This window comes from Felis catus, chromosome B4, assembly GCF_018350175.1.
Source record: "Felis catus isolate Fca126 chromosome B4, F.catus_Fca126_mat1.0, whole genome shotgun sequence".
NCBI lineage: Eukaryota > Metazoa > Chordata > Mammalia > Carnivora > Felidae > Felis > Felis catus.
In genome coordinates, this window is record NC_058374.1 from 129,977,751 (window position 1) to 129,990,412 (window position 12,662).

Sequence of the window (12,662 nt, forward strand, 5' to 3'; positions counted from 1 at the left end):
GAGTCACTACTCCCTATATTTACGCCTTGTCAAATTTATTCCAAAGAGAGAGGAAGCCAACCAAATGGCTGAAATATCACATTTGTCCTAAGTCTGTCATTTCGAAGTCTGATTTTTGAAAGCTGGGTTGTTCTGGTAGAACGCACACTAGAATTCTCATACCGAATTTCACTTGAGTGTTCGCTCTCTTCCTTAAAAATAAGCAGGTTAGGGCAATTTCGGTCTGATAAAGGGCTGGTGTCTCCTACCCCGACCCTCCTCACCGCTGCCCTCCTCCCCACACTTCTCTTCCTCTCCCCCCTCACTCCCCCAGAGGAAGTACTAGAATAAAGTTTGGCCATGTGGTGGCTTATTTTTAGAGATAATCTAATCCAAGCCAGATAACTTGGGATACTTTCTGTAGGCTTGAGAAACAGCTTTAGTTTTCTGGTTACTTACTATTTAAAACAAAACTACAAAGGAACCAAGCACACTTAATGCGGAGAGGGAGCTTACCTTAGAACCACGTTCATTAAAGATTATTTCTACATCTAGGATTTTGCCAAACTGCTGCAGAGACAAAAATAAAAACATTTATTCACGGTCAGCTTTTTACCCACACACTGTATTTTCTCCTGAAAAAGGAATCTTTTTTTTCTTTTTCTTTTCTTTTCCTTTTCACTTCTTATATGACTTCCATGTTACTTTCTATTTGTTGGTAGGTCCCAATACTGGGTTCTGATATTTCCTTATCACTGAGTTGATGTCTCCTTTCCCATTCTTTATTCAGGCCACCCACTCATGCATTATCCACCTCTGTATGGCAGAAGCTGTTTCCAGAAGATATGCACAGTGTTACCCTATTACATGCTTCTCCAAGGATAAGAACTAGGGGTTTTCCTAACTACTGCGTCTTTAATTTTTCGAAATGTCCCGGTTTTTAAGAAGCAAATCCTAAGTAGAAAGATATACTATTGGAGGCTATTTTTCTTCTATTTTTTTTTAATTTATAAAAGCAAACCATGTTCACTGTAAGAAAAAAAAAAGGTCAGAAAGTACAGATAAATAAAAAGGAAAATAGGAAAAGCAAAATGCAGACCCTCTGTAAACCTGCCATCTTACTGTGGGAAATCAGCCTTCCCAGATTTTCCTCAGGCATATATTGTTAAGGAAATGTTTCCATGTATTACTTTTATCTTTTAAGTTAATATGCTATGAACAGTTGTCCAAGCCAATAAATATGTACCTATGTTCTCATTTCTACAGACTACACGCTGTTTTCCATTGTACTTAAACATTCGTGGGCATTATACCAGATTTCATTTATTTGCCATTTTAATATTCTGGCAATGAACATTATCAAGTGCATTTTAAGTAATAGCTTTGTTTGGTCCTTGAACATTTTAACATTTGGGAAATGAAACAAAACTAAAAACACAAAGCCTAAAGACCTGTTTAGCTACCTAAATGGGACTGGAGGGGAGCATACGTAAAACACAGACGTTATGTGGAGGAGAGTATGCAGCTGACAAGACTACCTGTTGTAGTCAATACTCGGATGAACTGATGGGAGAGATGTGCAATAAATCTCCAGGTATCTTTTCGGTCACACCTCCCTCTGAACACTGGACTCCCAGACCCCAATTATCTATGTCGCCTGGATGTTAATATACGTATTTTAAAATGTTTATTTGGAAAAGGAGAAAGAGAGAGTGTATGTACATGCGCGAGAGGGAGACGGAGGGAGAGAAGACAGAAGATCTGAAACATGCTCTGTGCTGACAGCAGAGAACCCGAGGCGGGGCTCAGACTCACAGACCATGAGATCATGACCTGATCTGAAGTCAGAGGCTTAACCTACTGAGCCACCCAGGCACCCAGTATTGCCTGGATTTTGAATCAGACTTTGGGAAGTGTGAAAAAAATGAAAAGAGCGAAACAAATCATGCTTTCTTATTGGGTTGAAGCATTACTATCTGTATCAGAAAACATGTACTAAGAGCCCAAGTTTTCTAGAGTAAGACTTCTGGGCTCGATTCCAGTTTCATCGCTTAATAGAACATTAGGGAAATAAAGGAAAGAGGAAACGGTCTTATTTTGGGTAGGAGGGTATTTAATTTTACTTCTAGGACTATCCGAAAAACTAAGATTTGAGTGGTGTTTTAGAGTTTGCTTCCTTTCACATTTTCTAATGCGTCCTTATACCATCCTGCTGGCGAGGGCTGCCTTCCTTTAATGGTTAAGGAAAACAAGGCTGAGGGAAGCCATTCGTCAAGTCTGCAGAGCTAAGAAAATGGAGCATGGAGTCCCTGCTCTTTACCAGCGCTGTCCTCCAGAGACAGAGCTGTTAACCAGGCAGGGGGAGACCGAGCAACCCTAGCAGGTGTCCCTTGCAAGAAGTTTTTGTGCGTGCACCTAGCAGCCGTATAGGAGAACACATCTCAAGAAATCACTGATAACCGGCCTAGGCAGCCCTTTAACGCATACAATTTTTCTGACTCCAGAGAAAACACGCTTGCAGCACATGAGAATATACTCCGTTTTCACCGATCTCCAGAGACTAGGATTCCGTATTATTTCTGTTCAGTAGAGAACCTTCAGTAGAGTCCACTAGAGAACTCATACTCCTGGGAAACTTCCTCTTAAATATAACCTAAATTCTTTACGCTGCCCTTTATGGTTTCTGTTGCTCTCTTTTCTGTGGAGATGAACAGCTGGCTACCATTTTCTCTAAAAAGGTTCGTCAAGTACTTCAAGAACGTTATTAAATCTCAACGCTGGCCTTGGCTTCAGTGTAGAAAATACTCCAGGTACTCAGCGGTCAGTGACAAAACTGTGCTCCAGGGTCTTGTCACCACGAAGAGGCCACAGCCGAGACTTCAAGCGGGGCACCTGCTTTTCTGCCAAAGCACCGTGCAGCTACAACAGCAAAGGTTTTTTTTAAACCATGATCTCTCACTCCTACGTCAAGTTAAGAGCCTGCTTGAATTAAAGCAGGCAACAACACATGAGCCCAGAAAAAACCCGAAGATTTCCAGCAGCCATTCGCTTTCCAACAACTGAAATCTTTGCTATTCTACTTTGTCTTCATGATGGCGATTCCGGGAGGAAGCGAGCGGCTGGAAGAACACGTCAGAGGGAGCAAACTAACCCCCTACTCCTGATTTTTAGACATTGGTCTTGATGCTGTTGAGTTATGAGCAAGGAAGTAAAAGCAAAACATAGGTATTTTCTGCTTCCCAAACATTAAGTCGTTGAGCTCGTAACACTCTGAAAGGTAAGGATTCCTGTCTCTTTCCTGATTTTAATACTGAATGGCTCATGTCCCACAAAACCCCTTGGTCCCAGGCAAACCGGGCTGCATGGTCGCCTTGTGTATGTGAGAACCTGCACAGCCATTGTCTAGGATGACAGGAGTGATGGCACTAGGTGACGGAAGTTCCTGAAGACTGATGAAAACACTGATTTACCTCAATCTGTCTGCAGTCTTATCCTAAGGTCCTGATGACTTATAACACGCCTGGTGGATCACATTAAATTGTCATTGCTAAACCCACAAAGGGACTTCAGAGACTTACCCCAAACATCTGTCGGAGGTCAGGGTCCCGGAAGCGGAAGGGAATATTAGAGACATGCAGCCGTTTCGGGGTAGATTTGCTCTCTGAGTTCTCACTACTTTGTGTCTGTGACTGCTGGCCGTCTGTCTGTGCGCCCCCTTCTGTCTGCTAAGCAAAGAAACAGACAACGTTGAGTGGAAAAGAAATATGATTACTTCGCAAGAATTGTGTAAAATAATGAACATTCCCAGCCCCGGTTGTTCTCAAACAAATCTTTAAGCAAAAATTACAAGTTGTCCCTTCAGAGGGGAAAAAAAAACAAATCAAAATGTTACCTGTGTTCAAACTGCTATAGTTTACAAAGAAAATTTAGGTCTTTTGAGTATTTACAGTACATTAGTGAAATGGGAGAAAACCAAAATGCTAAACAGAAATACTAAATACTAATGCCCAAGATCACATGGAGATCCGTTAGGTAGGAAAGACATAAAAACCGTACCATTAGTCTTTGATTCTTAGTAGAGTTTTCCATGTCTGAAATCTTTCCATTTTGAAAATGAAGAGTCTGTTATACTTTGCTGAGGTGATCACTGCGTTTTTGGTCTATCGTTTCAGGAAATAGGGGAGTATTTTCATGTTTCATTCCCTCTATGAGTTCCAGAGTTTATGACTACCGGGTCACCAAAGTATCATAATATTCACAAAGAGGAGACACCTAATGACAGTGGGCATTTGGTTTCAACCTGAAGGAACCCAATTCACACGCTCCTCCTAATCCATGTGATTCCAGCTGACGTCAGCACAGGGACCCCAAGCTCCTGCAGCCCAGAGCAAAGCCCCACTATACAAAATCTGCCGGGACAGGCTTTGCGGGCCCTGCGTAACCTACTAGACGCGGGTAAGCGCCAGGTCAGTGTGTACAAGCGTGGTGTGCACTTTTAATCCTCAATCTCTTTTAAAGCAACACCCCAGACATTTTTCCCCCGATAAATCCTTGAAAAAGTGGCTATGCTGAGAAATACTTCTGACCATTATCTAACGGGTGTGATACATTCTAGGTATTCAAAACACATTTACTCTGAAGTATTCATCTGGCAATTTAGGAACCTTGTGTTTTTACTATTCCCTATGAAGTGCCTGCCAAACTGGAGGGCTCGCTGTGCTGATGAAACCAACATACTTTTAAAACAAGAGTGGAACTCGCTGTTCTTATTATCTCAAGTGAGTTACAACTGAGTCCCTAACAGATTCTTCTGAGTGACGCAGAACAGATCCCCTCCCTTTGACCCAATGTTCAAGTAAAAGAAACTGTGAATCACAGATACTTTTGGCTCAGAGACATTACCAACCAACTTGAAATGAAGTTCGAGACTTTAAAATATAAAAGATAATCAGGAATAAACGTGGAATAAATGCCAGCTTTTCGACTGTCAATCTAAGTGATGGCAGCTTTTATCTCATTCCATTCAGGCCTTGCAGATGGCTTAAATGTGCAATGATTCATGTGATATAAAAATAGCAGAAAAGGGAAGAGCCATGAAGCAATGTTCTGCGAAAGTGTAAGGTTTTCAATCACCAATCTGGGCACAATGCAGACTAAACAAAACAAATTCCATTTCAAAGATGAAATTCACTAAGTTGCTAAAACGGCATCACGGACACCAGAGCAATAAGCATGAGCATCAATTACGACTAATGCTCATTCAAGCACCTTCAGACTTGCCTCTTACATCTCACAGCTGGAGCCCATAAAACTATGTCTTCAATCAAACTTAAAACTTTTTCTAATGTTTATTTATTTTTGAGAGAGCGAGAGAGACAAAGCACGAGTGGGGGAAGGGCAGAGAGAGAGGGAGACACAGAATCCAAAGCAGGCTCCAGGCTCTGAGCGTCAGCACAGAGCCCGACATGGGGCTTGAACTCACGCACTGCGAGATCGTGACCTGAGCTGAAGTTGGATGCTTAACCGACTGAGACACCCAGGTGCCCCTTCAATCAAGCTTTAAAACCACCAGATCTTATCTGCAGGGTGTCAGTGTTTCACTCTGATAAAAGCTGAAAAGATGGACTCTAGCTCCAAACCAAAGTTTTATATATACCATCTACATGTAATCCAGGTAATCTGTAATATATATGTGAGGTGGCAGACGAAATGAAAATGAATGATTATTTCAAAGTATGTTGCCCAAGGTATTTATTTGTTACTTAAAGTTTTTACAGCCTTGAAGACACAATTTAAGAAGAAGATTAGAGGTCAGACTGGATAATTTTCTGGCCTTGTAGTTCATATCCACATTTAAAAAAAATATAAAGTCTTTAATTTCAGGGACATTTGGCAAGTTGAGAAATTAACATTTCCAAAATTCTTAAGTCTTCTGATTTCATATAAATTTTAAAACTGAAGTTTAACATACATAGATACAAATGCACAAATCATAAGCATGAATGAAATCTCACAAAGAATATACACCCATGTAACCATCAAACCAGATCAAGCCAACAGAACACCAGGAGCATTCCAGTCACTGTCCCCTTGTGAAGGGACTCACTGCCCTGACTTCTAACTCCATAGATTAGTTTGGCTGTGAAAGATAAGAAAGAAAAGAAAAGAAAAAAGAAAAGAAAACAAAAGAAAAAAGAAAAGAGGACAGGAAAGGAAAGGAAAGGAAAGGAAAGGAAAGGAAAGGAAAGGAAAGGAAAGGAAAGGAAAGGAAAAGACAAAAGAAAAGACAAAAGAAAAGAAGAGAAAAGAAAAGAGAAAGAAAAGAAGGAAGAAAAGGAACTACACAGCATGTACTCTTTTGTTTGCCTTCATTTATTCTGTGTAATACACATACACACATTATTGTAATTCATCTATTCATCTATTTTATAAACATACAGGACTTATTCGAGCTGCTTCCAGTTTTTGGCCATTAAGGATAATGTTCCTATAAATATTCTTGCGACATTCTTGTCTTTTGGTGCGCACAAACAGCCATTTCTGTTGGGTGCATATGCATCCAGGATTTGCTGGGTTAAGGACACGTGTAAGTTCAGCCTTAACACACGTTTTCCCAAGTGGCTGTACTAACTTATACTAACTGTGGATAGCTGCAAAAATTCTAGTTGTGCTTAGTATCGCCCTTTTCATTGTAACTATCCTGGTGGAAGGCAGTGGCATTATATGGTGGCCTTAATTTGCTTTCTTCTCGTTAAATCTGCTTTCCACTTACAGAACTTTGTTGAAAAATGGGAACTCCTTGTTAAATAACAACTATTTCTTGAGTGCATACTATAGGATAGACTCTTCTGTAAGCCTTTTAACAATAGTTAATACTTACATAGTGTTTACTATTTGCCAGACACTGGCCTACATTTTATGTATTTTAATTCATGTAATGCTTGCAACAACCCTAACATGGCATTTTTGTAAACATGAGAACGTAGGAGGTCTTTTTTTTTTTTTAATTTGAGAGAGAGACTGGAAGAGTGCAAGTGGGGGGGGGGAGGGGAGGGAGGGAGGGAGAGGAAGGGGGGGAGGGAGGGAGGGAGGGAGAGGAAGGGGGGGAGGGAGGGAGGGAGGGGGAGAGAGAGAGAGAGAGAGAGAGAGAGAGAGAGAGAATCTTCTCTCATGGGGCTTGATCCCACGGCCCTGGGATCATGACCTGAGCTGAAATCAAGTCAGGTGCTCAACTGACTGAGCCACCCAAGCATTTTTTTGGGTGGTGCCGTTTTTTTTACCCCACTTTTCAGATGAGGAATCTGAGAAACACAAAGACCGCCTAAGCAGTGGATTAGGGATTCAAACACAGGGAGTTTGGCCCCTGAGTACATGCTCTTCACTACTATGTCATGTACTGTCTTTTCTAATCCTCACAATAATCTATGCAGCAGGCACTATTATTATCCCAATTGACAGAGGCAGAAAGTAAGGCACAGATAGATTAAGTAGGTGCCCAAGGTCACACATTAAGTGGCAGAGCAGGAACTGAGAACTAGGTGGCGGACTTTCACGTACTAAGTATCATCCTGGCCAGCACGACACCTGCACTCTTCTTCTCATTAGAAGGGAGAGCACTTGTGGATCCCACTCTCTTTCTCAGCGCCCTCACCTGGAGGAGCAAGACTTCCTCGGGGCTAGAGGCAGGCAGGAGGGTAAGGGACAGGGAAAGCTATACAAGAGTGACACGTATTCTCGATCTTGAGGGAAGAGAAGCAGGTCAGCCCACGAAGGGAGTAAAGGCAAGAGGAAAGAAAACCTGCAAAGGCACACTACCAAACTGATACTCAAAGGGGCTGAAAAGCAGATTTCTGTATACAGTGGACAGAGGAGTAGGAAATGTGCATTGAATGTAATTAAGCCAGATACTTCCCATTTGACATCCTCAACATTAAGCTACCTCAATATCAACTACTAATTGTTGAAACAGACAAATCAGAGAGAAAAAGTGACACGTTTTAGGCTGTATCTCTGTGAAAAGTGGACAACTGAACTGCTCTGAGAAAAACCTCAGTGTACACCATTAGTTTGCTTTATTTAAAAAAAAATTTTTTTTTAACGTTTATTTATTTTTGAGACAGAGATAGACAGAGCATGAACGGGGGAGGCGCAGAGAGAGAAGGAGACACAGAATCGGAAGCAGGCTCCAGGCTCTGAGCCATCAGCCCAGAGCCCGACACGGGATTCGAACTCACGGACCGCGAGATCGTGACCTGAGCCGAAGTCGGACGCTTCACCGACTGAGCCACCCAGGTGCCCCAGTTTGCTTTGTTTTCTACTGTTAACTACTGAGCAGCTCTCTTGACTGTACAACCAACCTCCCAAGGTTCTGTTCTTCCCTTCTGTGGTCATTTTCTGACCTAATTTATTCACCGGGCAGAGGATGAAAACAGAAGGGGCTAGAGTCTGTGCCCTGAGAGTTCACAGCGAGGGCTGGCAGTGGCACTGCTGGCACCCTCCTGGGACTACCGTCTACATATCTACACTTTAAACAACCCAGCTGCCCCAGTGGGGTCTGGCTGTCTGTATATACCGCACAGGAGCACAGGGCTTTTTATACCGAAGAGCGAGTGAGATTTTTAAGTCTCAAAGCCGCAATCTAGAAATGAGAACTAAAAACGTTTTGGTTTGATGAACTCACACTTTTCAAATTCTTGTAACTGCGAAACAGATTTTCTGACTTCTCTATGAAACAATGGAAATAAATCTTACTATACACTGTGAACAAATGTGCTGGTATGGCCTGGAAGAGAGTTGTGGGCAATACAAGATGAAGTATTACTGTCCAAGTCTCTATCGGAATAACACTTAACATGTAATCCAAGATAGTAAGGAAGGTTTTAATTAATTCAGGAATAAAATTTATGGATTACCCATTTTCTTCAAAATTTATTTTTCCTTTTGTTTTCTGAGAGGACTTCATTTCTTATTTTTGCCTATGTGAGGCTGATAGGGAGGCAGAGGAAAAGAGAAAACTTAATTCAGCACAGTAAATTTCTTGAGAATCTGATTCATGTCTGAGAACATCTACTGAATCAACCCATTTTAATGATAGTTTGACTGGGTATAGAATTGGAGGTTGAAAAAAATTCCTTTAGAACTCTGAAGGCAACTCTCAACTGTTGTGTAGTTTCCAGTGCTGCTGTTCAGAAATCCGAAGGTGGTCTTTCTCCCCATTCTCTCTGGTTTGGAGCCTGTCCAGTGTGTCTAGTGTTCTAAAATTTCATAGTGGTATGCTTTAAGGTGGGTGGGTGGGTTGGCTGGCTGGTTGGTTGACTGATTGATTGACTGCTTATTTATTTTTCCCAAGATTTTACTTAAATTCACATTAGTTACCACATAGTGTAGTACTGGTTTCAGGAGTAGAACCCAGTGAGATTCACAACTTACACATAAAACCCAGTGTTCATCCCAACTGGTGCCCTCCTTAATGCCTATCACCCATTTAGCTCATCTTCTGCCAACTTCCCCTCCAGCAACCCTCGTTCGTTCTCTGTAGTTAAGAGTCTCTTATGGTTTGCCTCCCTCTCTGTTATCTTATTTTTCCTTCCCTTCCCCTATGAATGTTGGATAAAGGGATAGTATCCAAAAATCTATAGAGAACTTGTCAAACTTAACACCCCAAAAAATAATCCAGTTAAGACATGGGCAGAAGAGGGGTGCCTGGGTGGCTCAGTCAGTTAAGCATCTGACTTCAGCTCAGGTCATGATCTCACAGCTCTGTGAGTTCGAGCCCTGCATTGGGCTCTGTGCTGATGGCTCGGAGCCTGGAGCCTGCTTCGGGTTGTGTCTCCCTCTCTCTCTGCCCCTAACCCACTCACATTCTGTCTCTGCCTCTCTCAAAAATAAATAAACATTAAAAAAAAAATTAAAAAAAAAAAAAGACATGGGCAGAAGACATGAACAGACATTTCCTCAAAGAAGACATACAGATAGGGCTAACAGACACATGAAAAATGTTCAACATTGCTCATCATCAGGAAAATACAAATCAACACCACAATGAGATAGTCAGAATGGCTAAAATTAACAACTCAGGAAACAACAGATGTTGGTGAAGCTGTGGGGAAAGGGGAACCCTCTTACACTGTTGGTGGGAATGCAAACTGGCACAGCTACTCTGGAAAAACAGTGTAGAGTTTCTTCGGCAAGTTAAAAATAGAACTACCCTATAACCCAACAATTGCACTATTAGGTCTTTATCCAAGGGATACCAAAAATACACAAAAATACTGATTTGAAGGGGCACATGCACCCCAATGTTTATAGCAGCGCTATCAACAATAGCTAAATTATGGAAAGAGCCCAAATGTCCATCAACCGATGAAGGAATAAAAAAGATGTAATGTGTACACACGTACACACACACATACACATACACACAATGGAATACTACTTAGTGATGAAAAAGAACGAAATCTTACCATTTGTAACGACACAGATGGAACTAGAGTGTATTATGCTAACTGAAACAGGTCAGAGAAAGACAAATACCATACGATTTCACTCATACGTGGAATTTAAGAAACAGATGAACATAGGAGAAAGAAGGAAAGATTAATGTGGGTTTATTTGGCTGGTAATTCTGTGGTCTTTTTTAAGTTGGAAATTAATGTCCTTCAGTCCCGAGAAGTTTTCTTTAATTATCGATGACTCCAACCCTATACATGTTGTCTTTCTGGAACCTGCATTATTAGACACTGGATATTTTGGATTGGTCCTCTTAATTTTCTTATCGCTTTCTTTTATTTTCTCTCTCTCTGCCTTTAGCTTCTATTTTCTGGGATATAGGTCTTTAATTCCTTATCTGAAAACTCTGGGGCCAAGGCAGATCAGAATTCAGAAGTTTTAGGATTTTAGAAAGGTAATGGGTGTATAAACCATAATACAACTCAGTGAGACTTGGGACAGTGATATTCCTTTATGTGCATTCATATAAGTGGGACAAAGATATATGCAGGTTGTGAGTTCTGCCAATTTATGGAAAATCACCTGATTTTCAGAACATTTTTAGATTTTATAATTGTGGATTAAGACTGTAACGGTAGACCTCTGCTTCTTCAATCTCATCTTCCAGCCCTCCAACAAAGATTTTTTTCATTTTGTTGCCATGTTTCTAATTTCAAGGGCTCTTCTCTGAATCCCCCACTCTCCACCCCTTTTAAACTTCACTCTTGGTTTAGCAGATGGTGGTATCTTCTCTTCATCTCTCCGAGGCTACAGGTTATTGTTTTGGATTAGAAAAAGGTTCCTCTTATTCCCAATTTCTTTTTTGATTCTTTTCGTTCTGTTTTGCACGCTGTAGGCTTCCCTCAGGAATCCAGCTATCTTGGGTTGTCTGCTCACAATTAAGAACTGAGTGGGGGAAGGTAGCTAGAAAGCCAGTAGTTCTGAATGACTGGGGTGCAGGGGCCTGAGGACTTTGATTCATTCTAGTTCAGTTAGGCAAGCAATTTGTTAGGGAAATCCCTGACATGTACATCGTTACGTCTTTCCTCTTGACTAGGTCAGGCAGGCAGTCCAGGCAAGAGTCGCCCAGTCTTCCAACCAGAGCCGGCAGTTTCGGAAACTCCTGTGAAATTTCTGTGGCGTAAATGGAACAACTGGCTTAGAAGTAAGTTCACGTGGGTCTGCTACGTTAGTCGCTAATTGGGACATCTGCTTTCTAGCTTCCAAAATGATTAATTCCCCTGTTCCTGTAATTCTCCTGTTCTTATTGGTTTATAACCCTAAAAATCACACAGACACAAAAGCCACTTTTGGAGGACCCCAAATTGGATGGAGGTTTTCAAAAGTAACATGAAACTACCACACAGTGTTCTGTGTCTATGCAACCCAGCTTATGTGTGTTTTGAGCTGACACGTATAAAATATTTTGGCAAATATTGCTTTGCTTTCAAAATAACCTTTGTATCTCAAGAAGAAGAGCCTGCATTACAGCCCTTAGCCAACGCACACACGAAAGGCTGCAGGAGAGAAAGCAGAGACCTCGAAAATGAGACATGGTTATCAGCTAACGGCAAGTGTGTAAATACACAGTGTTTTCCTTTCCCTGTTCTCCAGAGCCTGGAACTACTTCAGATGTAAGTTGAAGATGATTAAAAGATTTGGGGATAAGGAGACATGACAACTAACAGCAGTGTGGGATCCCAAACTGGATTTAGGACAGAAAAAAGGAACGTTAGTGGAAAAACTGGTAAAATTGAAGTAAGGACTCTGTTTTGCCTTAACATTACTGTACCAACACTTCTTACTGCCTGGTCTGGAAGACTGTACTGTATCTTTTTTTTTTTTTTTTCTAAAGTAGGCTTCCTGCCCAGCGCAGAACCCAGTAAGGGGCTTGACCCCACGACCCGGACATCAAGACCGGAGCTGAGACTGAGACTCAGATTCTTAACCAACTGAGCCCCCCAGGTGCCCCGAAAACTGTACTGTATCTGTGTAAGGTGTCGACACTAGGAGAAGTGAGATGAAGGACATCCAGAAATTTTTTGTGCTATTTTCGCCACTTTACTGTAAGTCTACGTTTATTTCAAAATAAGAAGTCAAAAAGAAGGGAAAAGGTATTTGGAGATGTCAGATCCTAAACCCTAAAGAATATTAAAACACCAAGAATGTCTAGTTGGTTTAAGGACTGTACGAAG

At 41.4% G+C, this 12,662-nt stretch overlaps 1 protein-coding gene across 30 annotated transcripts in view; it reads right to left on the reverse strand.

The window, feature by feature from the left end:
- Positions 1 to 12,662, reverse strand: part of RBFOX2 (RNA binding fox-1 homolog 2) — a 289,113-nt gene that overhangs the window by 37,422 nt on the left and 239,029 nt on the right. For 20 of the 30 annotated variants that reach the window (XM_023257437.2, XM_045062308.1, XM_023257433.2 and 17 more), the window contains 2 exons: positions 3,558 to 3,704; positions 496 to 549 (listed from right to left, as the gene is read on the reverse strand). In XM_023257437.2, coding sequence (XP_023113205.1) covers positions 496 to 549; positions 3,558 to 3,704 — 201 coding nt within the window. The remainder of the gene's footprint in view (positions 1 to 495; positions 550 to 3,557; positions 3,705 to 12,662) is intronic. The other 10 variants (XM_045062307.1, XM_023257438.2, XM_045062309.1 and 7 more) reach the window with 1 other exon arrangement.